The 27150-nt window shown below is 40.4% G+C and overlaps 1 protein-coding gene and 1 long non-coding RNA gene across 5 annotated transcripts; both read right to left on the reverse strand.

Moving 5' to 3' along the window:
- Nucleotides 1-437: 437 nt before the first annotated feature.
- Nucleotides 438-1020, reverse strand: LOC133557109 (uncharacterized). Its single transcript, XR_009807698.1, has 3 exons — nucleotides 978-1020; nucleotides 573-632; nucleotides 438-502 (listed from the first exon to the last, which is right to left on the reverse strand). It is a non-coding gene; the product is annotated as an uncharacterized LOC133557109 (long non-coding RNA).
- Nucleotides 1021-5774: 4754 nt separating this feature from the next.
- On the reverse strand, nucleotides 5775-26944 carry patl2 (PAT1 homolog 2). 4 transcript variants are annotated; one of them, XM_061909476.1, is made up of 19 exons: nucleotides 26790-26944; nucleotides 26416-26584; nucleotides 11933-12258; nucleotides 11809-11871; nucleotides 11680-11733; nucleotides 10747-10905; nucleotides 10573-10644; nucleotides 10356-10504; nucleotides 9443-9517; nucleotides 9257-9380; nucleotides 8660-8777; nucleotides 7917-8023; nucleotides 7800-7853; nucleotides 7568-7710; nucleotides 7344-7500; nucleotides 7144-7281; nucleotides 6653-6750; nucleotides 6440-6580; nucleotides 5775-6368 (listed from the first exon to the last, which is right to left on the reverse strand). In XM_061909476.1, the coding sequence occupies exons 1-19, from the start codon at nucleotides 26811-26813 to the stop codon at nucleotides 6335-6337; spliced, it is 2205 nt and encodes a 734-aa protein (XP_061765460.1). In that variant the 5' UTR covers nucleotides 26814-26944; the 3' UTR covers nucleotides 5775-6334. The 4 variants fall into 4 exon arrangements, with proteins under 4 accessions (XP_061765460.1, XP_061765459.1, XP_061765461.1 ...); XM_061909475.1 differs by having other exon boundaries at nucleotides 11933-12261; XM_061909477.1 differs by lacking the exon at nucleotides 11680-11733 and having other exon boundaries at nucleotides 11933-12261.
- Nucleotides 26945-27150: the final 206 nt, after the last annotated feature.

Below are 27150 nucleotides of genomic sequence, written 5' to 3' on the forward strand. Positions count from 1 at the left end.
GTTTAATGGCCAAAGGTATTAGCTGGTAGCTAGTAAGTATGTTGCAAGCTTACCATTGGGAGTTCCATGTTGTCCGTTGTGCATACCCGCTCCTGCGGCATATCCTGAAGATGTAAAACATATGTGACAGACAGTTGACTTTTGAGGCTCATTTGTAAAGAAATTTTCATGGTTAACCTTGTTTGGGTCCTTTTGTTCCTCCATTTCCATACCGAGGTCCAAGACCCATACCAGCATTGCCATAACCAAAGTTGTAACCTTAGGACACATGGTCTAATCACTGCTGTGTCTAGAAAAAGGCCAAAGACGACTGACCTACCACTCATTGGGAGTCCTCCATAACCATTGTGACCATTATTTCCATATGCTGGAGGAGCAAAAAAAAATATTGAAAGATTAATGTAGCGCATGTATTGGTGATAAATTCACTCACATTTGCCCTTGTTCCTGGCAAGCTGAGGCACCCCCTGACCTTGGGATAGTCCAATCCCTGCACCGACACCTTTTTTGTTAACAAAAAAATTCAGTTATTAGGCATGAATTGAGTTTACCAATGAGTGCGCTTCAATCACCTGCTCCATAGTATGGTCGGCCATAGCCTTTCATTGGTTTACCTCCAGCCCCCGCCATACCTGGTACAAAAAATAAATACATAAATGACCTTTACCATATGGTAGTGTTTCTCAAAGAGTGAGTCAGGACACCCTGGGCTTTTGCTGGTAGCAGTAGAGATGTTCATTATTTGTATCTACACTTCGGTACTCATGTTAGAACAATACAAGTCTGCAGCTAGCTGGCAGCACTGCTCAATCTGATCAACAAGCTCCCTGTTCTACACTGTAGAAGTCATTTAATGGTAACAAAGCTAAAAAAATAAAAAAAAATTGCTGGGGTTAGGGGTGGGTCATAACAGAAAATAATTGAACCACCATCTTATGGGAATATACAAGTGACACGTTGGCTTTTGAAGTGATTACCATTGTTTCCTTTCGGTATTCCACCATTTGGTGCTCCATATCCTAAGAAGAGGAATAGGTATTGTAAATAGAAGTACTGATTCCAAACAGAAATTCAAATGTTGGAATGGTTTGTTTTAGGTGATAGTAAATGGTGTATTCATTTCGGATACATATAGAAAAACAGCAAAGGTTTTCTTACCATAACCTTTATTGGCAAGTCCTTTACGTCCAACACCATGACCTTTGAGTTGTAAATAAAATGTATATATTTAAAAAAAATAAAATAAATACACCTAGTCAAGAGTCAACATTATCAGTCACTCACCATTTGGACTAGCTCCATTTCCACCAAGCGCACCAGCAGCAGGGCCGTAACCTAAAAACATAATGCAACATTTACTGCATTGCTTTCAAATATAGGCTCATGCACAGTGCCGTCCCTGGCTAAATAAGGGCCCAAAGCCGGATTTTTTTGGAGGACGCTCCCATTACAATCGTCCCACACAAAATATTTTTTGACTCCAAATTTAGTTTGATGCATGTTTTGGACTAAAACAAATGGAAAAATGTTCAATAATATATTTAACAAAAGTAAAATAAATTACATAAAGAAAGTAAACCTTCCTGACAGTCTGAACAGGGAACAAACCACATACAACTATTTAAAATACCAGTGCAAACGCTCTACGCACAATGCGACACAGAATATCATGGGAAATTTGCCATTATATTGCAATTGCAAAAGCAGGAAGGAGCTAGGAATACGTTTGCAGTAAACTTTTATAATAAGCGCTTTGTCATTTATAATTGATCTTTCATATGCCCTCCTTCACGCAAAACGGGGCGTCCCACGGATCATGGGACCCTACACACAGCGCCTGATCTGCGTATAGGGAAGGCAGACCATGCTTATGGAACATTAACTGCACAAAATCAATTAATGTACCATTTATTGGACCTTTGTTAGCTTTCTGGGCTCCAGCAGCAGCACCCCCATAACCTGTGTAAAGAAAAATAGTTTAATAAATAAAAATCAACAAAAAAAAAAATATATATTAATAAATAGATTTAAAAAAAAATATTAATAAATAGATAAAAAAAAGGTGAGGCTGCCTTTATTTCCTTGTCCACCAAAGGCACCAGCGTGAGCGCCGTAGCCTGCAATGCAAATATTTTAAATGAAACACTGTACAAGAGTATTAATTCCGATAAATGAGAATGCTATTGTTGCCTTTCAATGGCTGTTGATTGTTTGGGCCAGCTTGACTACCATATCCTGGTAACAACAATATGTACCGGTCAGTGCCACTACTTGTACAATTGATTCTGATACTAGAATCCTGCCAAACCATTATATTTAGCTCCGCCCCGATTAGGTGAAACTGCTGGATTTCCTCCTTTAAAATACAAACAAAGATTGTACTTTTGTTTAACTTCTATCAGTAAAATGTATTGTACAAAATGTGAGCATTTTTTCTTCATTAACTACCTTGTCTCCCACCAGAACCTCTCACTGCACCATTTGTTGCTCCATAGCCTTAAAAACAAGATAGGGTTACAATTGTAATCGTAAAACAAGGGATTTAGTGACTTTCATGTCCTGCAGCTACTCCATAGTCTTCAATTATATTAAAATGTTCTTAATTTCATCTTGCAGCCTTGGCACGGTGGGTAACGCAACTGGAATTACATGTTCACTTACCGACTCCTTTCGTTGGGTATCCACCGTATACATTGTGAGCGCCCATTGGTGAACCTACACCTTAGGAAAGTAAGAGTTACTAACATCTGTTATGAATACCAGAATAATTCACTATGACAATGATGGATGTTAGACCTTTAGATGGCATCAGCATTCGTCCAACTCCTCCACCACTGTGAGTTTTCCTTCCTAAATGAAAAAACCTTTAACGCTTTGAACATAATTGAAACAAATTAGGTATGTATTTATCTACAGAAGATGACTGACCATTTAAATGTGGTCCCTGGCCATGGGATGCTGCAGCTCCATAACCTTGAACACATTATTGTAAATAAACAATTAGTTGGAAGTATAGGATTGTCCAAAATGTCTTAAAAAAAGATGGAGACTGCAAACTACACTAGATAGCTTTGTGCCAATGCTTTGGTGCATGACTACATTCTATACTGTGATGACTTTGAAGACCTTTGAGTAGTAGCGCAGTCAATGGAGTGACTGTGTACAAGCAGTAAAACCCATTCTCTTGCCTCCTCACAGTGGGATGTTAAATTTAGACAGCTGCTGCCACCTAAGCTCTGCTGCCTTTGATTTTACACATGCAGCCAGACCATGCTGGGAGAGAAGACAGAATATATGGCTGAGGGACAACACAGGGTGGTTGCTAAGATTTTAGGTTAACAGGATCGTTTGAAATTTGACAGGCAAACCCGAGCATTCGAAAGACATTCACCGCATGCATCCCTTCTCTCAGCACCTGCAACTTTAAGCAGGGTGCACCATTCATGCCACAAGGAGGAGGTGGCAAGTGTGCTGGGATGAATGAAGGCCAGAAAAACCACATGTCAATCATTAAAAGGAAAAAAAAAAGTGCAATAGCGTTGTGGTTAAGCTTCCACCACAATGGGCCTCCTAGATTGACAGTTGGGGAAACTACAATACTGAATTCCCCGTGCTTGTCATCTTAACTTGTGATTTGATCAGTTTGGATGTAAAATATCAAACGTGTAATATGAGGGGAGTTTATACAATAAGTCTTATATTCACTGTTACAAACGGCCCTCTGATGGCAACAACTGCGATGTGGCCTGCAAAACGCAAAACGAAATTGCCCCCCCGCACCCTCCAATCTAACCAATCAAAATAAAACTTGTAATATCAAAAAAGTAGACTATACAGGCCCGCAAAAAACAATGTGGGTCAAAGTACTTTGTTTTCCTAAGTTAATTCTAAATTTTGACAGAATGATGTACTGCATGCAATTCTCTTTTAAACTTTAATGTCTGATTATGCAACAAATATACTGTATACTCCAAACATTTGTTTTGTTATTATGGTTTTAAGTTATTTTGAACATGCATATAGTTACTATATGATAAGGCACATATTTCAAGTTTCTCAATACATGTCTAAAAAGTAGAAAAAAGCAGATCTTGTACAATGTTAAAATAAAAATAAATGCCTAAACACGTGCTTGTCATCCTAACTTGTGATTTGATCAGTTTGGATGTAAAATATCAAACGTGTAATATGAGGGGAGTTTATACAATAAGTCTTATATTCACTGTTACAAACGGCCCTCTGATGGAAACAACTGCGATGTGGCCTGCAAAACGAAATTGCCCCCCCGCACCCTCCAATCTAACCAATCAAAATAAAACTTGTAATATCAAAAAAGTAAAATATACAGTATATAGTTTTAAGGATGAGAATTTACTGGTATTTAAATGAATGCACTTTAAGAGAAAGCGCTAAAAGCTACATTCTAAGACATATTTAAGATTTGTACATTGATTTAAAGGAGTTTACTTGTCATCCTGGTCTCAAATTCCATGTGACAAAAATGTACAATGAGATGGAATCATTTTAGTATAGACAAGTGTTTTGTACTCACCCCCAGTGTGGGCACACTGTACCAACCACAAAATTAACACACTCTGAAGCAGCAAGCGTCCTTCCATGGTGCACCTGGGAAAAAAAAGGCCTTAAATGTTTTCATAAAAGGAGGATGAAGTGGTGAAGATGAGTGTCCAACGTAGCCTGATTGTGAGGAGGTCATATACCCTTTGGCTGCAGGTGCCCCCTCCCTCCAGACGCCCCACCAATCACCCCGTTCATCCACAACGGGTTTGCATACTCGCACATAAACACATATGCACAAAGTGACTAAATTGGTCACTTAAAACATTAGCCTAAAACAAAAAGTAAAGAGCACTTGGGCAGCGATTGATCAACTGTGCTTGGCATCCCTTATGTACAGACAATAAAAGCATATTTTAAAAAGGGCAGGTTATATGTAAAAATGTTATACCAGTTTTTTTTTTTCAGTCCCAAGTATAGTATCAAGCTTCACTGACATGGCATCACTCGAGTGTACAGTGAAATAAATGACATTGGTAATGGTGAGACAGATCTTTGACTTTCCATAGTGTCACCCTTTGCATATACACCAGGCGAGAGTGCCCCACTTACATGTTTTAAAAGCTAAATAGGCTTCAGGAGGAAAAAAAAGAGAGATCTCACCTTTAACTTAGATTCCTCACCCAAAGTCCAAATCCTACTCTTATGAGGTCAAAAAGAGGTTAACGTCTCACCTCCTGGTCCTCCCAGACCTCTCACATACTTGGCTTCTGCACAAACTCAGTAAACATCCATTCTGAACAACTTCCCATCGAAATACAGGCATTCAATTAAATGTCCATTGTCATTTTATAAGGTTTAACTCTACCGAGAACCCCAGCATGAAAATAACTTACTTAAAGATGGCTTACAGTTCTTAACTATCATTTAGTTTGAGTGTAAAATCTATTGTTGCATCAAAAAGGTTAAAAAAAAAGTAAGGTTTTGCGAGAAAATGTCCCAAAATTAAGTACATATTTTGCTTCCACTCAATTGTGTCCTGCTATTATTTGTTTTGCCAAATAAAAAAAAAGTCCAGAGATTTCTCATGTCCTGCTGAGGATGTTCTCTTTCAAGGAATGTCTCACACAGGCGGCGTCTAAAAAACACTAACTAGTCAAAAATAAACAACAATCATGGTAAATGTGGACTGCAGAAGGATGTAGCTTCCAATTTCAAAATTAGGTGATTTAAAAAAATGTTCCTGCACAAAACTGTTCATTTTTAAAGATGTTTTATTTATATTGCAAGTGCTCTACAAGAGTGATATTCAAATGATTCCTGTTTCCAAATGAATAAATAAAAGGTCACATCAAATACATTACATGTATACACAAGTCATGCCTTTATACAAAAAAAAACAAACGCAAAACTGCATGGCTGGTGTGCATGGGGCCATGCCTTGACAACATCTAGTGATTACTATTAACAAATAGGTTTGGCTGTACAATCATAATACATTACTATACAATCCTCAACAGAGTCACAAATTTCTTATCCAACGCAATTTGATTGTAAATACATAAATATGGACAAAAACCAGACTTCCGCGTAAATAATTTAATCTGCTTGAAACCAAACAGAGGGGAAAAAACAAAAACAGCTAATAAAAGAAAGAAAGGGAAACAGTTTTTGGGTGTGCACAAATGTGAGGTAGAAGGGGCTAGGAATAAGAATCTAAATATGAACATAGCTTTGGTGTAATGTGCAAGTTTCACCTCTGCTTCTTTTGTTCCACTGCCACTTGGCACGGAGGTCTCTTTGGTTTCCATCCTGATCAGGACGGAAGAGCCAGGCATCCTGTTGCAGACCTAAAAAATAAGAAAATAAGTGTTCCATTTTGAATTTGAAATCCATTTGCTGTCAGGAAGAGACAGCTTACTCTATGTTGCTTTTCAGCTGATGCACCGTGCGCTTGTCCAGGTAGCGGCAGAAAAGAGTCAGCAGGTTGGAGGGCAAGAGGAGCGGCTCCACCAGAGAACACTTGGAAAGCTGTCCCGCCACCTGGAATATTGTGTCTGTCCTGAAAGTGGACAGAAAGATGCCATCGTTATTAAAGACTCATGAATTTAACACCTTTAAGAGTGAATTGTACCATGTCTCAAAGTCGCCGATGCTGGGCTCCAGCGGAACGCCGGAAGACAACAACTTCTCTCCATGGGACAGCAGTGCATAAAGCAACGACAGACCGAACTAAAATGTGGGTGTGGGGAGCATATCAAATATTTATACAGTATAAGCATTTCCTTAGAAAGCTAATATGTTTTTCATCCTATACTGCAATATAAACAATATAAAATAACAAGAACTAGTACATTGCTTAGTACTGCATTACATCAAGAGTGTCCAAATTGCAGCCCATAGTTTAGTGTCATGCTGCAAATTCTAAAAATTAAAGCAAAAAGTAGGGTAGAGGGGGGGAAAAAGGTGGAATGACACTTGTCATGGCTTTGTATGATGCAATATGCCCCACTAGGTGTTATGACAAGTAACATTCCAGCTGTTTATTTGGAAATTATGTGCTTGTTGCTCAGCAACACATTGTTTATTAGAATCAGTGTTCACACAAAAAAATTCAAACAAGACCTTGTTCTGGCACGCTAGTGAGAGGCACTCATTGGTGGACGTTTCAGATGACGTCAGAACTCTGAGGATTCCTATCAGCTGACTGAAGGTCAAGCTGCCAATCACATTCCGAAGAGGTGGGTAAAGCACTGGAAGTGTCTAAAACAAACAAATGTAAGAAATCATTTAAATTGTCCATTACCAGATAAAGCATCCCTTACCTCTTCTGTGTCTCTGCTCATCAGCGTGGGAAGATTGAAGGACACGATCATCAGGATCTTAATGGCAGAGTCGTGCTTAAGAAATGGTATGAGACGGGCGAGAAGCTTTTTGCCCTTTGGGACAACCAAGAATGGCAGAAACTCTCCTCCTGAATCTCTACATCCAGATAAATTAGGGAATTGAAAAATCACCTTTTGACCACGTTTTCACGTCAGTAACTCACAGGGCGTCATGATGCTGCATCTCGGAGAAGATGAGCTCCACTTTCCTCTGGGTCTTCTCCATCAACCTTCTCTCTTCAGGCTCAGACATGACTGCTGTTTTTATCCGGTCTGTCTCTTCCACTTCTAACAGAACTATGAATAGCTATTAAAAAAAATAAAAATAAAAAAAATGTTCATAATGTTTGGCAAAGACTGCAATGATAGTTTTGTCTCCATCGCCTCTTACGGCACCTTTTCAATCTTGCTAAGGACCTCTAATCGCTGTCGTCTAGTGTCTTTTTGATCCTGCATTATGAAAGTAGGTGTCAGTCATGCAGGGTTTTTATTTCATACCATGGCAACAATTACCTCAGGTGGACTCTGAGCTTTAACCGCATGAACAGCGCCGATGGCACGCCGAGGAGAGTAACACGTGGACACCGCCACTTGACCCAGGGAGCCTTCAATGTGCACCACTGCAAGATCACACTCATAGCAAATTATTTCTTTAAAAGCACATTATCCAGGTCATTGACAAAGCAGGGTTCAATGTGGGCTTCCAAAGAGCTAAATGTGTGGCAGTGACATCCACTCTTTGCAAGCAAAGCACTTACACACGAAATTGCTGAATTTCAGCATTTCCCAATCAAATACAAACCAGAGATGAAACGGCAGCGAGCCGAGCTTCACTCAACGTACAATCTTTCAGAAAATGTGTTTTGCGCATGCTCATTTGTTTCTCAGCATGTCGCTTTTTATTTTTATAATAAGGACCGGATGTTGCCATTACTCATCAAAAGCAGTCCGGAAACTAAATTAAATTTATAACATTCAAATTATTATATCAAGAAGTCAATGGGAAAAATGGCATGTGACAAAAAGGCTTTTGCAGAAATATTTTATACACTAACTTTCCATAGCCGGCATAATGATTTCAAGTGACATTTTGCTAATCAAATAGACTGCAAAGCAAAGTCATGCAGAAACTTGAATAGTACTCAGTCACTTTTAATGCCACACCAGCCATTAACCTCTCTGAACGTCACTGACAAATTATAAACCCTACAAGCTACACAACATAGCATCCCCAAAAAGAAGGCAGGAAAAGTAACCTGGTGCGTATGCGTCGGTCTGTTTTATGTAAGGTGTTGTCAGCTTGGGTGGCTCCCTCTTGCCCCTGATTCCCAGCTCCTCTTCGGCCAGCTTTGCTTCTACTCGCCGGTAGTATTCCTAAGATACATTCAGACGCAAAAGACAGACACTATGTGCAGGACTTATGTTCCGATAAAACCCAGCAAATGGAAAGTAATAGATACACCCCCAGAAAATGTAAGATACCACTTATGAATGATGACATTTGATGTGCACCTTACAATTATTAAAACATACGACAATCAGGAAGTACAGGATAAAAAATAAACATCCAATTGCTACAGTCAAACCTCACACTAAAAATAAGTGTATTTTTAACACCATAGCTTCTTTGTCAAATTTCCAACAAAATAAATATTATTTTGTACTAGTCCTAGCATGCAGTGTAAAACAAGCTGAGAACATTAGTTAGCACTCAATTTAGCAGAGAAAACAAATCAATACGTTGTTCCCATGGAAAAAAATAAATTTCTTTTAAGATATCCAAGAATATGAAAAGGATTAAATCCCTAACCATGAATACAAACAACTTGAATAGACAAAACTAAGATTTATACCTGATAGTAGTAATCCTCAAGGTATGGATTCTCACTTTGCAACTGGATCATCTGTAGCCGGATGATCCACTCCTTCTCCTTGGCTGTCATCAGACTACAGTAGGGATCCCAGCCCTCCATTTTTCTATGAAATGTTTCAATTTACAATAAACCTACAGTCATCATCATGCATTTCTATGTACCCACCTCTGGAATATACGTTGTTTTTGGCTGAGTAAACGTTTATGTTGTGGGTGGAGCTGAGTGACTGGACCAGGGTATCTGCAAGTAAGAGCATGTCAAAATAATCAAAATAAACATTTTGACATGTTAAATGCACTAGACAAAAATGCATGCATCAATATACAATATACATATATACATACATACATATATATACATATATATACATACATATATATACATATACATACATATATATACATACATATATATACATATATACACACACACACACACACACACACACACACACACACACACACACACACACACACATATATATATATATATAATTTCGACCTGCTTGAGTGGTCTCGTGATTGGAATGTCCGCCCTGAGACTGAAAGGTTGAGGGTTTAAACAGAGTCATACCAAAGACAATAAAAATGGGACCCGTTGCCTCCCTGCTTTGCACTCAGCATCAAGGGTGGAATTGGGGTTTAAATCACCAAAATGATTCCCGAGCGCGGCCACCGCTGCTGCTTACTGCTCCCCTCACCTCCCAAGGGGTGAACATGGGGATGGGTCAAATGCAGAGGATAATTTCACCACACCTAGTGTGTACCTATCCTTGGGACTTGAACTTTGACTTTTAACTTTATGCATACACGAATTATTGCTTAAAAAAAAACTTTGTGCTGCAATTACCTCTGCTTGCCATCACAGTTTAAGTTCAAATACCGTAATACCAAAAAATGAAACATTTGGGATGAAAGTTGTTTAAAAATTGTGTATAAGAAAGCAAAAAAATACTTACCAAATTTTAGGAACCAATGAGGTACACCAAGAAGCTGATTGTACAGCTAGTTAAGTAAGGTTTTTTTTGCCAGTACCACAAATATTCAGGATTTATTCCATATTTGTCATCATCACACACCTGACGTGTTGCACGGGATTAACCGAGGGACTGTAGAAAGGGGACGGCCTTGGCGAGTTGGCCCCGAAGCGGAGTTGCATCATTTTGGGAGCGAGCGGCCGCGGGGTAGAGGGGCACGGACGGCTTGCAGGATACATAAATCCTCCTGTCTGATAACAAGAATTAGGACAATGCGCCACAATATCCTATAAGAGTAACCTTGGATCTGAGGAGACACCTGATTGTAGTGCTGCCTCTGAGTTAAGGGCTGGCATAAAAAGGGGGATCCTGGTATCATGGGTGCACGCATCTGGGAATAAAGTTGTCAAAATTGGAATATTAAAACTCATTAATGTCAAGCTGGTCATTCAGGTACATATATTATGCTTTGGTATAAAAAGTAACTATTCACCTGTGATAGGTCTCTTGGGTCAAACTGCCGCCTACAATAGGAGCCCCTTGGTTCTCCCCCTCTCCTACCCCTGAAGGAGGCTGCAGGATCCATGAAGATGGAGGTCTGGTGCTGCCCTCTGCCTCTGTGACCCTCAATTACACACACTATCGCACTGTCCTGAGGACCACAACCACATTTTATTTTAAATTGTATTCAGGCAAGTCCTTGTCACGTGTTATAAGACAGTAAAGACGTTAGCACATGAATCAAATCTTTTAAACTGTTCCTCCAAGTAAATGAGGAGAACTGATGGAGAAGTTGCAAGCTGTTTTTAATGCACATGCAGACACGTTAGCATTTGTCCACCCGACTGGAGACTGGACAGGAAAATGAGTCAGAGTCAAAGAAAACAGCATTTAGATTTACTTTTTTGGCGGCATAGCTCGGTTGGTAGAGTGGCCGTGCCAGCAACTTGAGGGTTGCAGGTTCAATTCCCACTTCCCCCATCCTAGTCACTGCCGTTGTGTCTTTGGGCAAGACCCTTTACCCACCTGCTCCCAGTGCCACCCACACTTTCGCAATATACTGTATATTTTGGTATAAAAATTATGATGACCTAAAAATAAAAATGTATTCTACTTTTTTTCTTTGTGTTAAAATTCTCTTGTGCTAGTTTTTTTTAGGTGAGGGAAAATTCAAAATAGTCTTGGGAATAGGACATCGCTTTATGAAATCTTAATGAAAACAAAATTTGTCAATTCAGTCACCAATAAAGTACTGTAATATTGGTGTAAAAATATTCTGATCTACATTAGCTTACAACTGCTACCAGTGATCGTTTCCTAGATTTAAAAAAAAATGAGGATAACGATCCAGTCTTTTGAAAACAGCAGCTCAAGATCTGTCTTCTTTCAAAAGAGCCCTAAATCCCGAATCTCCTGCCATCTTCACCTGAAGTATTGATCCAGAGATTCTTCGGGTCTTCCTGTAAGACGGTAACATCCACTGCAGGGAACATTGTTTTGACAATCTCCAAAAAATGTGCAAGAGAAAACATAACTAAAATATAAAAACACTCACATCCTCATCAAAGGAATGGTTGTACATGACGTTCCCACAGTCCACTATGGCGCTATCAAGACTCTGCAGTTAAAAAGCAGGAGGCTTTTAATTCAGCGCAACAATTCAGTTCGGCAAAATCTACCTTGAGGCTCGGTCGTCCTTCCACTATCCTCATCACGGCAGGGTCTTCAAAGATGGGACCCCTGCCAAGCACCCTCCTCGGCCCTCTACCTCGCTGCCCTGTGGGTGGCCGGGGCATGAACTTGAGCCCCGGTCTGGGCGGGGAAGGCAAGCTGTGAGGAGATGGAGGTCCTAAGAATGGAGATTTTGGGGACTTAGGCCTCGAGTCTGGCGGTGGTGGTGGTGGTGGTGGTGGTGGTGGTGGTGGCGGCGTGATTGGCCGACTCAGTGACTTGCCAAACTGTAGGAGGGCGTCGTTGGGATCGCCTGAGGCAATCTGGGAGTCTACTTCTAACACAAACAAAAAGGGGAAAGCAGATTACGACAAAAAAACCACCAACCCTCAAGTCTTTACTTTAACATAAATTTGATGATATATTTTGCATTCACCTGACGTCCTTCAAGTGCAATTAACTACAGTATGTGAGGCTCGAAATGGTGGGCCAGCAAGTCTATCATAGCGTTCTGGACAGCTTTATGATTTTCTTGAAAAAAAATGCCTTAGGATTGCATTGTTTTAGGCTGTTGGAACCATTCAAATTGCGAAAAAGATGACTGCTTTCAGCACATAAAGTTGAGATATATAGTTATATTTTGATAAAGACAGGGGAAAACACGCACCCATAAACAACATGTGCAATAACAAGGCAACAAACATGGCTGTCGACACAAGGTTAAACCATGAAATACAATCTTACTCAAGCAAAAACAATGCTTGATTTATCTGGGAGAATCTTGATAATTTCCTTGACCCAGTCACCCAAAGAAGTCGTAGACGTCGATGCTTTTCCAAATTTATCGTTTAGTCGTGTAAAATAATATCTGAAACACCGGATAGTTCGACATATCTGGTAACACAACCGACAGATAATCCTTGAGATGACTGGACAAATATTTTTTCTAATAAGCAAAGGGATAGATTCCACTGCATTGTTGGATTTTTTGCTAGCATCTGCTTTTTTTGGTAAGATCTAGGCCCCTTGCGTACTCAAATAGTTTGCACGGCTTGTTGCACAGTAGCCATATTGGTCTGGTGGCCCAGTATGGTAAACGAAGTGGTGGGCCGTTTCCGTTCAAAAGTCCCGTGAGTGGATACAACCTATTCCAAGATAAATGCATATCTAAATCATAAATTCCCAACCACTGTACTGTGGCAAATTGGTGTGCCATCAAGAGATCAGGTGTGTAAATGGATATTATCCAATGTTAGTCTGTGTTAGAGATTAACCAATGTTTTTTTCTTCATGTTAAAAAAAATAAAAATAATAAAAAGTATTAGGGAGTCAAGGAGGCTGATATTTTTAGAGTAGACATTCAATTGCTGTAAATGTAAACGTGAATAGTATAAGCCAGTAAACAGCTGGACAAGGCCTTAAATTTTTTTTTAGAAAGCGTCAGACTAGTAGCGACAATTTTTTATGCGGCCCTAATATAATTTAGTAATAAAAACATCAGGAGATTTTACAAACATCTTTTTCACTGCTGCGGTGAAAAAAAACTTCTCAAGCAGGGAAAAAGGTCTGGTTTATGAGTAATGATCTGGTATCATATGGATATTGTATCTTAAAAGAAAAAAAAAAAAGCTGATACGGTGCATGTCAAAATGCCAAATATTGGCGCCAAAAAAATAAATAAATAAATAAATAAAAAAAATTAAAAATCGGTCGATCTCTAGTGTGCATATCTGGTAATGTCCATACATTTTTAGTCTATTAAAGCACTTTTATGTATGAAAAGCGCTTTATAATTAGTTTATTTGAAAATAGGAGCCTTCAATATTTGCTACTTTTTTTAGCAACGCTTTTGCAGCATAGTTTACATATAACGGTTGTCTGTTCAACATCTTCCCGCTTGAAGCCAAACGTTTATTTTTCCTTTGTTACCAGATTCGCAGTTTGTCTCTCGTATTACCACTCGCAACGTTACCCATGCCGCTACCTCTCTGCTCGGTGAGGGCGTATGACACTGCAAGCGTGACAGTACCTGACGTAACATTAGGGGTGTAACGGTACGTGTATTTGTATTGAACCGTTTCGGTACGAAAGGATAAGATTACGGGTACAAGCGGCCGAAATGAGTTTCCTCCGCCGTGTGGCGGGGCTCTCCCTTAGAGATAGGGTGAAAAGCTCAGTCATCCGGGAGGAACTCAAAGTACAGCCGCTGCTCCTTCACATCGAGAGGAGCCCGATGAGGTGGTTCGGGCATCTGGTCAGGATGCCACCCGAACGCCTCCCTCGGTAGGAGGCCACGGGGAAGACCCAGGACACGTTGAAAAGACTATGTCTCCCGGCTGGCCTGGGAACGCCTCGGGATCCCCGGGGAGGAGCTGGACGAAGTGGCTGAGGAGAGGGAAGTCTGGGCTTCCCTGCTTAGGCTGCTGCCCCCGCGACCTGACCTCTGATAAGCGGAAGAAGATGGATGGATGGATGGATGGATGGTACGGGGGTTTCGGTTCGGAGGTGTACCGAACGAGTACACATGCTAGCAGCGGACGGGCTAGGACAACATGTTAAAACCAGAGCTGGAAGACCCTCCTGCCTCGTTAAGATCTCCCGTTTGGGAACACTTTGGCTGCACGATACAACAATGGAGGACGGAGGTTTGCCAAGATTGTTCAGCAGCTGCTTCTGATAACACGTCAAACGTGTTGCACCTTTCCTGCTTCCAGCTCCCATAGTGTCTCCCTTGCGGGCAAAACCCTTCACTCCACCCGGCAGTGGGTCTCCACAGCTCCGGACTCCAGGGTAAAAGAAGAGTCCGGCAATTAATTGCAAATCGTGGCTTTATTGAGGTCTTGCACCCAGCCAAACCAACAAAACACCAGCCACTCCCCGCACTCACGCTACCGCTCCTTCACCAGGCTCGCTCGCCCACACACTCATTGACGTCACATATTAAAAAGGGCCCCACACACACACACACACACACACATACGCTACTCTCATTTTACAGTGGTTCTCAACCTTTTTTCAGTGATGTACCCCCTGTGAACATTTTTTTAATTCAAGTACCCCCTAATCAGAGCAAAGCATTTTTGGTTGAAAAAAAGAGATAAAGAAGTAAAATACAGCACTATGTCATCAGTTTCTGATTTATTAAATTGTATAACAGTGCAAAATATTGCTCATTTGTAGTTGTCTTTCTTGAACTATTTGGAAAGAAAGATATAGAAATAACAAACCTTGTTGAAAAATAAACAAGTGATTCAATTATAAATAAAGATTTCTACACATAGAAGTAATCAACTTAAAGTCCCCTCTTTGGGGATTGTAATAGAAAGCCATCAACTTCATTCTAAACATTTCTTCACAAAAAAAGAAATCTTTAACATCAATACTTATGGAACATGTCTACAAAAAACGGCGGGCGGTGTTGATGAACGTGGACCCCGACTTAAACAAGTTGAAAAACTTATGAGTGTTAGCATTTAGTGGTCAATTGTATGGAATATGTACTGTACTATCTACTAGTAAAAGTCTCAATCAATCAAAAAAGCACTTTATATGTAGAAAGGTTTTGTTAAGAAACCATTCTGAGCCTCATCTTATTTAGTTTTTATTTTATATATGTTATATATGTATTAACCCTGGCAATGGACCCTGTGTGTATATGTATGTTATGCCATTGTTTACAAATTTGGTAAATAGCCAAAAAATTTATATTTCGTTGTTTTCTTACTGTACCGAAAATGAACCGAACCGTGACCTCTAAGCCGAGGTACGTGCCGAACCGAAATTTTTGTGTACTGTTACACCCCTACGTAACATGGTGCACTTGTTTTATCTCTGTGAGAAGGCAAGACAAGCCTGTAATGTAATGCCCGCAGCTAAAAGCAACTGCGTAAGAACGTATACTCGAATATTCACGAAATAGTCATTTTCTACATCACACAGAGACAAACCCGCGATATATCGATGACAGAGCCGACCTCCATAATGTCCAATCCCTATCACACCATGCACCGCACAGGAGGCCCCGAGTAGCTCTTTCAGCATTGGACCGTTACTTCCACAGTGCAAGGAGCGCTACCGCAGGTTCTTTCTCCCCACAGCCATAAGACTTTACAAACTTATGTTATTACTGTGATTTTTTTTTCTCTAATGTGCAGTACAGATCTCATGATAAGGTTTTGTGGCGACAGCGTGGCGCGGTTCGGAGAGTGGCCGTGCCAACCTCGTCCCGTCCGTTGTGTCCTTGAGCAAGACACTTTGCCCTTGCTCCTGATGGGTCGTGGTTAGGGCCTTGAATGGCAGCTCCCGCCATCAGTGTGTGAATTGGTGAATGTGGAAATGGTGTCAAAACGCTTTGACAAACTTAAAAGTAGAAAAGCACTATACAAGTATAACCCATTTACATTTGTTTTATTTTGATTGATACATAGTGCAACAGTAATAAATCCATATTGTGCACAAATTTTAAAGTTTTTCATTATGTTTGTATTTCTGTCACTATATATAAAAACCCGCACTGCAACCATATAATTTCATCAGTGGGATGAATAAATCGAGCTATGCCGGAGACCCATAATGAGAGAGAGAACAAAAATGGTATTCCACTCGATGGCAGGAGGTACATACTGTAATTATTTTGCTTATCCACCTGCTGCCATTCTTACAGATGAAAGAGTCACATTGTGCATTGAGATTTTTCTTATATAAAAATACTATGTGCCGAAGTACAGAACAGCCTTTGACCACTACATACACTATATTGCCAAAAGTATTTGGCCACCTGCCTTGACTCCCATATGAACTTGAAGTGCCACCCCATTCTGAACCCATAGGGTTCAATATGATGTCAGTCCACCTTTTGCAACTATTCCAGCTTTAACTCTTCTGGTAAGGCTAGCCACAAGGTTGCGGAGTGTGTTTATAGGAATTTTATCATTCTTTAAAAAGCGCATTGGTGAAGTCACACTGATGTTGGTCGAGAAGGCCTGGCTTTCAGTCTCCTTTGTAATCCATCCCAAAGGTGTTCTACTGGGTTCAGGTCAGGAATGTGTAGGCCAGTCAAGTTCATCCACACCAGACTGTAATCCATGTCTTTATGGACCTTGCTTTGTGTACTGGTGCCAGTAATGTTGGAAGAGGCCCGCTACAAACTGTTCCCACAAGGTTGGGAGAATGGAATTGTCCAAAATGTTGTGGTATCCTGAAACATTTAAAGTTCCCTTCACTGTAACTAAGGGGCCAAGCCCAACTCGTGAAAAAGAACCCCACACCATATTTCCTCCACCAAAATTCACATTCGGCAAATGTACCGTTCTAGCAACCGCCAAACGCAGACTCGTCAATCAGATTGCCAGATGGAAAAAAAGTGTTATTCATCACTCCAGAGAACATGTCTCCACTGCTCAAGTCCAGTCGCGACGTGCTTTATACCACTGCATCCAACGCTTTGTATTTGGTGATGTATGGCTTACATGCAGCTGCTCAGCCATGGAAACCAATTTCATGGAGCTCTCTGCGTACTGTACGTGGGCTAAATGGAAGGTCACATGAAGTTATGAGCTCTGTAGCAACAGACTGTGCAGAAAGTCTGCGACCTCTTTGCACTATGCGCTTCAGCATCCGCTGACCCCTTTGTCGGTTTATGTGGCCTACCAGTTCATGGCTGAGAGGCTGTTCCCAAAGTCTTCTATTTACTTATAATAAAAGGAGACAGTTGACATTGGAATATTTAGGAGCGAGGACATTTCACGACTGGATTTGTTGCAAAGGTGGCATCCTATGACAGTTCCAGTTCCTGAGAATGGCCCATTCTTTCTCAAATGTTTGTAGAAACTGTCTCCATGCCTAAGGCCATGTCTACATCTAGTCATTTAACCCCTTAAAACGAATAAGTATTTAGCCTAATCCCTGTTTCAGCCACACTAAACCAGCGTTTAAGGTCCCCCTCCTCGGATACATTTTTACACAGGCAAGTCAGCCCTGTAATTCTTGAATCTCCGGCACTTAGCTTTGTATGGACTTATTGATCGTTTACAATAGAGTTCGGCGAGGAAATGACGCCAGAAAGACCACGCCCACATAAGGCTGGGCAATAAATCGATATACGCGATATATTGGGGGTTTGTCTCTGTGCGATATAGAAAATGACTATATCATGATATTTGAGTATACGTTCTCACGCAGTTGCTTTTAGCTGCTGGCATTACACTACAGGCTCTTCTCACTCCTCCGTGTGTCTCCTCAAAGACAGCAAGCGCACAAACTTGCACACGTCACATACTGTCACGTCATACGTCACATACGTATACTCCCTCACGAAGCAGAGAGGTAGCAGACTGGGTAACGTTAGCTGTGATGCTACCGAAGCTGTGCGAGTGGTATTATACAAGAGAAAGGTGCGAATGAAGGAAAAAATAATTCCCAAGAAAAACATCGTCTGGCGGTGGTTCGGCTTCAAGCGGGAATTTTTCGAATAGACAACTTTAAATTTGTCAAGTGTGGGGCACAAGCGTTGCTACCAAAAGTAGTATTACTGCTAATATGTAGCATCATTTGGAAAGTCACCTGCTAATAACTTTAATAAATACAGTTTTTGTCAATTGACTTAGTTGTGATTTCCTTCTCTGCATGAAAGTTTAAAATGAGCATATATTAATGCAGTATGAACAGTAATGTTTTAATGTAGACACAGAATCATCATACTGCTGTGATTAAATGTATCAAGTGTTAATTCAAGGCTAAAGCAAAAATATCAAGATATCGTGTATCGCGATATGGCCTAAAAATAGATATTAAAAAAAAAAGTCCATATTGCCCAGCCCTACGCCCACACAGGAAGCGACATCAGAAAGAATGCACCACAGCCAGCTTCATAATAAAGCGGTTTCGTAACGCGGAGCTAACCACTGGAAATAGGAAGGAGAGTCATATAGACATGCCCGTGTTTCTTCTTCTTCATGACGCTTGGGGAAATCACGCATGAATATCTTTAGAGAAAGCGATTGCAGCTATTTTGGATACAACTCTTCTCAGACAGCAAGGGAACTTTTGAATGTCCGGCCGGGTCAGCCGTGTTTCCACTTAGCGAAAAACTTAGTCCATTTGCCGAAGGAGAGACAATGAGAATGCTAACTCCCGTGGATGTGACAAAAAAGTTAGCGTGTGCTTTGTCTTACCTGGCCGTCGAGGAAAACTGCAAATGCATTTGGACTGGAAAACCAAACTATCAGTTATTGTCTGCCATATACTGTATGTCGTGGACTCAACGTCTAGGTCTACAGTATATAAAGTAACCAAAAACAAATGGACAATGAAGGTGAAGGCAAAACAGTGAGCAGTGTCCTGACCAGACATCTAGATCCTAGTTTGATTGAGGTAAAACGTTCTATTATCAAATTGTTTACTCCGTGTTTTTCAATTCCTATGGCGCGGTACAGTCTGGTGTGCCGTGGGAGATTATCTAATTTCACCTATTTGAGTTAAAAATATTTTTTGAAAACCAGTTATTATAGTGTTGTTGCAAATTATGTGTTGCTGTTGAGTGTCGGTGCTGTCTAGAGCGCAGCAGAGTAACCATGTAATACTCTTTCATATCAGTTGGTGGCAGCGGGTAGATATATGCTTTGTAGATGTCGGAAACAGCGGGAGGCAGCATGCAGGTAAAAAGGTGTCTAATGCTTAAACCTAAATAAACAAAAAGGTGAGTGCCCTTATGAAAAGGCATTGAAGCTCAGGGAAGGCCATGCAGAACGAAACTAAAACTGAACTGGCAAAGTAAACAAAAACAGAATGCTCGACAAACATGACAATCAACAATGTCCCCACAAAGAAGGATAAAAACAACTGAAATATTATTGATTGCTAAAACAAGGTAGATGCGGAAAATATCGCTCAAAGGAAGACATGAAACTGCGACAGGAAAATACCAAAAAAAGAGAAAAAGCTACCAAAATAGGAGCGCAAGACAAGACTTAAAACACTACACAGGAAAACAGCAAAAAACCTCAAAATATGTCAGAGTGATGTGACAGGTCGTGACAGTACACCAACTTTGAGACAAGAGCTACTGTGATGCATGGTTGGTTATGGTTTAAAGCAGGGGTCGGGAACCTTTTTGGCTGAGAGCCATGAAAGCCAAATATTTTTAAATAAAATTTCCGTGAGAGCCATATAATATTTTTAACACCAAATACAACTAAATGCCTTGACAATATCCCCCCCACCCAGATTCCTCATGGACTCTGCCACTACAATTGCCCCAATAATCACATATAATAAACCTCTCAATCAAACAAGGCCAAGTACCCAGGGATTTCAAGATAGCAAGAGTAACCCCACTTTATAAAAAAAAGGAAGCAAATTAGAACCTTGTAACTACCGACCTGTTTCTATTCTCAATTCCATTTCAAAAGTAATGGAAAAAATAGTTTATGAACAGGTCGATAGATACCTTGCTACTAATAAACTAATGTACAAATTCCAATCCGGCTTCAGAACTAACCACTCCACTGACACATGCCTTCTCTATCTGACCGACCACACCAACATGAGGACGTGGGCAAATACTGCGGCATGGTCATGCTGGACATTCAGAAGGCCTTTGACACCATTAACCAAGATATACTGTTGGATAAGCTCAGAGCACTCAGATTCGATAAAACCTCATCGAGCTGGATGCAATCTTACTTGGAGGGGAGGTAACAGGTGGTAGATGTGAACGGCACCGTGTCCCCTCCCCTCTCAGTAAGCTGTGAAGTCCCCCCAAGGCAGTATACTAGGACCTTTACTGTTCCTAATATACGTGAATGACATGCCATCAGCATGCCACCGTGAATTGTTCCTGTATGCGGATGACTCGGCCCTGCTGGTATCCGGCAAGGACAAGTCACAGGTGGAACAAATCCTCAGTGCTGAACTCCTCAATATTTGCACCTGGCTCGCTGACAACAAGCTATCCATACACTTAGGTAAAACGGAATCCATCCTATTTGGGTCCCATATCAAACTTAAGAAGGTCAGTGACTTCACTATAAAAGTGGAAGACATTGTTATCACCAGGAAAGATGAGATCACCTACCTAGGTTCCATTCTAGAGGCCAATCTTTCCGGTGATAAAATGGCAACCAAGGTAATCAAAAAGGTCAACCAAAGAATGAGATTCCTCTACAGAATCTCCTCTCTGGTCAACAAAAGCACCTTGAAGATTCTAGCGGGAACTCTCATTCAGCCCTTTTTCGGTTACGCTTGCACAACCTGGTACCCCAGCACCTCCAAAACCCTCAAATCTAGACTCCAAAATTCCCAGAACAAGTAAGTCCAGTTACTTTTAGACCTCTACCCCAGATCACACCTAACTCCAACCCACTTCTCCAAAGTGGGCTGGCTCGGGGTGGAGGACAGAGTAAAACAATTTGCACTGAGCCTAGTCTATAAAATCCACTACACCTACCTGATACCGAAGTACATGTTACTTCCTTAACGTAAATGAGCGCCATAACCACAACACCAGGGGGAGCTCTACAAACCACGTCAAACCCAGATTCCGATCTAACAAAGGTCTTAACTCATTCTTTTTCTATGCCACATCAATGTGGAATGCACTCCGAACAGGTGTAAAAGTAAGTGGATCTCTATCCTCCTTTATAACCGCTCTAAAACAACAACTCCAGGCAACTTCAACCCTTTACTAATACCCTCCTCAATTCACATCCCATCTCCCCGGATTGTAAATAACCTAATGTAAATAATCAAATGTATTTCCAATGTATATACTTGTTATTATGCTATCTGAACTCACCATGTTCTCTGCTCGCTGCACATATCCTACTAAGTAAGACCTACACTGTTTCAATGTCCATTTCTCTGTTGATGCAGTTGTTGATGACTGAAGTACTGATATCAACCAAAGCTCCTCATTCCACCCCCCGGATTGTAAATAATTCAATGTATATACTATGATGATTAACTTGTGTGATGACTGTATTATGCTGATAGTATATATTTGTACCATGAATTGATTAACGTGGACTCCGACTTAAACAAGTTAAAACACTTATTTAGTGTTCAATTGTACAGAATTTGGACGGTGCAATCTACTAATAAAAGTTTCAATCAATCAATGCGTGCATTTTTAAGTAAGACCAACAATTTTAGAGTATAAGTCTCTTATTCTTTTTAATAACATTGTTATTCTGAAGCTAACCAATAAGGAAAATAAAATACTTCTTACCATTAATGTGACTTCTTGAACAGATGCGGTAAAAAAATGAATGGATGGATTAAAATGCATGAGAATGTATTGTATTTTGAACGTTATTTTTGACTGTGATTAGCGAAATTATTCATTACTTATCGTGTTAAGCAGTGTCAGCTAAGATTTACCTGAGAGCCAGAAGCGGTCATCAAAAGAGCCACAGGTTCTCTACACCAGGTTTAAAGTCATATCCAACAATTGAAACAACAACTTTTTACTGGCAACGGAGTTTCGTTTAATGATTTCTGCTGGTGGTGTGCCTCCGTATTTTTTCCAATGCAAAAAATGTGCCTCATCTCAAAAAGTTTGAAAAACACTGGTTTACGTGTCTAATAAAGATTTGATTAATTTATGATGGCTTAGGCGTGATTCCCTACAATAGGGCTCCACAGCACATTGGATTTCAGTTAATTGAAATACCACAAGATTCAGGCATATGATTTCACCACAATGAAAAAGACTGAAAAAATTTCCAGGGGTCTGGGGGACGAAGGCCCCCAGCCAGATCCAGGGCAGTGCCCTGATGGGGGGACCACTCCTGGTTTTTCACCAATTTAACATGCTAAAATTAACAAAGACAGCCCTATTTGAAGAAAATATTTTAGTGTTTAAAGACATAAAAACAATAGAACATACCCGGAACATCGGGGGTGCTGATTAAACCTTAAATATTTTGGAAAATAATCAAATTGTGATTTTATTTCCCCTACAATATTGCCACTGCGGTTCAATAAACAATTAGTTTTTCAATGTCCTCTTCTCATCTATTTTTCAACAAACAACCATTCAATCAGTATATACAATATATAATATTGGATTCATTGAACATCTTTGTTCTTCTAAATAATACAATTAAAAATATACTAAATACTTGCAGTGCACGTAATCACCTGCATTTGAACACCAGTAAAACTCAAGTGATTGAATAACGGCGGTCAGTTCAACCACCCACATTGGTAAACATTCAGCGATGAGATATGGAAAGTGGACTCATTTAACCTTCCTCTTGTGTTAGCGTTCTGTTACCATCTCTTATGTTAACGAGTTGGTTTTGACCCATGTCTTAAATCAACTGTAAAATACTCTAAAAACAATTATTTATCATCTAATTTGTTTCTCATCTCTTGGTTACCTTGTTAGGCTCTCTTATCCATGAAAATATTGGTTTTAATATTTTTGGTGTGGGCCATTGGGCCTTTTTTTTGTCAGTATACCCCTCGATTTCAATTTTAAAAAATGGTAAAACGGACCTCAAGAGAATCGTATAAATAAATAAAAAGTGTTACCTGAATATTACTGAGGGGTATTAGAACACGTTCTCTTAAATAAATTTGTTTTATTTATTTTTTCATTTTAATAATTTTAACTATAGTAACATCTATGGTGTTATGGGTCAATTTCGACCCATATATATTAACTTCAAGAAAAAGGCTAAAAGTATTTTTTTCAGCAACAGAACTTCAACATCAAACAAACAACAACCAATCAAGCAAATCAAACCAATATAAATAGATTACTGGTTCCAAAACTGATAAAAAAAAACAAAATCAGAGTAAAAGTCTCTGTGTGCAAGAACTTGCATGTGTATGTGTTTACATGCAAGCATGGCAAAAAGTGACACTTCTAGTGTGTTCTTTGCAGAGATATTTCTTGCAGTTGAAGCACAATACGTTTGTCCTCTCCTTACTGCTTGGGCAGACCTGACACCTCTTTTTTTAAGAATCAGTGGGCCTGAGTGGAGTTTGGGCGCTGGCTGTTTTGGTTGGTGTTGAGGCAGAGCTGGCTGAGGAGGATGCTGGCATGTAACTCACCAGTCATTACATATACGACAAACACATGGCTATTTCATTTAAGAGATATGTCGCTCGTTACCGCGCATATTTTTCCGTGATTATCAAGTGTTAAACTATTTCGCCTTGAAGTCAAACACCAGTAATATTTGCTTGTGGCTTTTTTGAGTTAGCCAACTGGCTAGTTAGCTTAACAGTTAGCATTGAAGCAAAAATACACACACTGCTTCACCGTGATGACCGAGGGCGTTGTTTATCTAACATTATAGAACATTAAATGTCCACATTTCAGGTTGTGGCGTTAACGCCAGCACTGTAATGTCCACCATACCTCGGCACACAGTTCGGGGACGAGCGACCTATCTCCCAGGTCACGAAGAGTTTCATGGGCACGGGCATGCCACCGGACCCCGAGCACAGGACTACAGCCCTGGCTAAGGATCCGGTCAGGAGCGTTGTCGGTGCTGGTACTACTTATTTTTGACATGTTTATCAATTTCTTTTACTCGTGAAGCGTCCTTTCTCTCGAGAAACGACATCGTTTACATTTGGAAAATGGCGGTAATGATGTTATTCATAACAGATGTCCTATTGGTCACAAGGAACATATAGACCAATCAACTACGGTGTAATATAAGTTACGTCTCGATTACAAAAGACGAATCGGCAAGTAAACGAATCATGACTTAGGGTCGGAAAAAAAAACGGAAAAACGGAAGATAATTTTTTGCCCCCCCCGAGATTAAAGACGGAATTACGACTTTAGACGGAAAAATCACATGCCTGAAGATTGGATATTTCAGATAAATTACATTTAAGAACTTGCACACAAAGCAACACTGGAGACCACGATGACTTGTGCATTTTCCGTGTATGAATAGCAGGTCGCGTTGCGCCGAAGAAAAAGGGGGGCATTGTTGTGTGGACACTGATAAGGTTAGGTGTGATTTGCCTTCTCCGGCTTAGTGTAAACGGAGCCTAAGTGCTTGGATTTTATACACCTATGGCCGGTGTCAAGCCAAATTCGTGCCCAGCCGAAATAAGTGCTCAGGGGGGGTGTGCGCATGCGCGCACCTGGGCAGTTTTTTGGCATTAAAACTACTGATCTTATTTGTTTCATCCTGCCGTTTCTCCATATTTAATAGCCTAAGACAGGGGCGCTCACACTTTTTCTGCAGGCGAGCTACTTTTCAATTGACCAAGTCGAGGAGATCTACCTCATTCCTATTTATAATTTATATTTATTTATTTATGAAAGAGACATTTTTGTTAACAAGTTAATGGTGTTTAATGATAATACAAGCATGTTTAACACACATAGATTCCTTTCTTTCATGAAGACAAGAATATAAGTTGGTGTATTTGATTCTGATGACTTGCATTCATTGGAATTAGACAGCGGTGCTGATAACTTCCGCATTTTCAAATGGAGGAAAAAAAAAGTCCTCCTTTCTGTCCAATACCACATGAAAGTGGTTGGATTTGGCATCTCATATGTCCAACTTGCATACTCGTTTTTAAACACTTTGTTATGAGAGTAGCATACGTGTGTGGCCCTTTAATGTCTGGCAGCAGGTGAGTGACGTCAGTGAATGTGCGGGTGGGCAAGCAAGTGAGAAAGCGGTCGCTGAGGGCAGGCGAGAAATACATTGGCATAAAACTCCGTAGCTTGCTAGCTTGTGCACGCTAGCTTTCTGAGACTCTTATTTTGTTAGCACAGGCAGGATGAAACAGGTCTTTTATGGTGAAGACAGGAACTGTGCTGTCGATCTTTAGAGTTTTGACAGTAGGTACGGAGTCTCTAGAAATAAAATGTGTTTCTCTGCGTCCGCCCTGTTAGTGATTTTTTTCTTAAATATGAGCTTGCAGCAGCCAGCGTCATCTCACAAGATCCTCGGGTGCCGAGAATGTCAAACAACTGACGAAAGTGAAGTCTTGGTATGATTGATGATTGCTCATTTTTATGTCTATTTTTTAATGCCTGGCTTGAGATCGACTGACACACCCTCCGAGATCGACCAGTCGATCGCGATCGACGTAATGGGCACCCCTGGCCTAAGACAATATATATCACAGTAACTTTGGTATGATACGGTTTTTCTTTTAGTTAACAATATCAGCAAATCCAAGTTTAACAAATGAGTATACCTCGTATGCACTCTCACTGAGGCCACAGGGGGAATTATTTGGCAAGCCGCCCCATACACACTCTATACAATAGGGTGGGCATACTGTATATTTCGCACTTAAGGCGCTAAATATACGCCCCAACACGCTTGGGCACTTATTTCGCAGCGAGCCCTTATTTCGCTTGACACCGGGCCAAGTGATTAGGACACCTGATTCTGATCATTTGGAAGGTTGGCCAAATATTTTTGTCAATATAGGGTATGAGGGCTGGGATTAAGCATTTGTGTGTTTTTTTATTTAATTATAAACGCCACGTAATTACCCATGCCAAATGTCTCCTCGTTGTGGACGTTGATCTCCTCATCCTCCTCCGCCATGGCCTGCAAAAGGCCGCAGTCCATGTTGTTCTCGGCCTCATCTTCACTCCAATCATCTCCATTTTCAGGCCACGCAGGCTGCTGCTTGGACTCTTCTGCTACTTTTTCGGCCACCTGGTGTTGGTGTGATGATATTTGACATTCTAAATTGCAACATCATGTGGAAATACGCCAGGAAATAGGTACTTTTTTGGAGAGACTCTCAACTTGAATTTCAGTTCACGCTTAGCCGTAAAATAACCGGAAGTAGCTAACATTTGACGAATTTCACTACATCCATCCATCAAGTTTCTCCATTTAAAACAAAATGTTAACTTACTTGCTGTTGCTCTGAATCACACATTGTGTATTCCCTTAGTTTAGAGCGCACGTACAGGCCACTGTGGTTTTTGTCCGTGTTATCTATCTGTTATCAGACCGTTACAGACTCTCATTACTGTTTAATTGACTACACCTGTCCTGTGTGCGTGATGCTACGTGCTTACGTCATCACGCCTCGGTCACGTACCACACCGATTTTTATGTTTTAATTTGCATTACTATTATTTTTTCTCAGTACTTATCTATGTAAAATGTACAAAATTAATCTTTTTACACCACTTTTGTCTAAAAATCTAAAATGTATTCAGTGCATATTTTCCCTTGAATTTTAATAGGCAAATACCGACATCTAGTGGTCA

The sequence above is a fragment of the Nerophis ophidion genome, linkage group LG08 (assembly GCF_033978795.1).
Source record: "Nerophis ophidion isolate RoL-2023_Sa linkage group LG08, RoL_Noph_v1.0, whole genome shotgun sequence".
In the NCBI taxonomy this organism is placed as follows: Eukaryota; Metazoa; Chordata; class Actinopteri; order Syngnathiformes; family Syngnathidae; genus Nerophis; species Nerophis ophidion.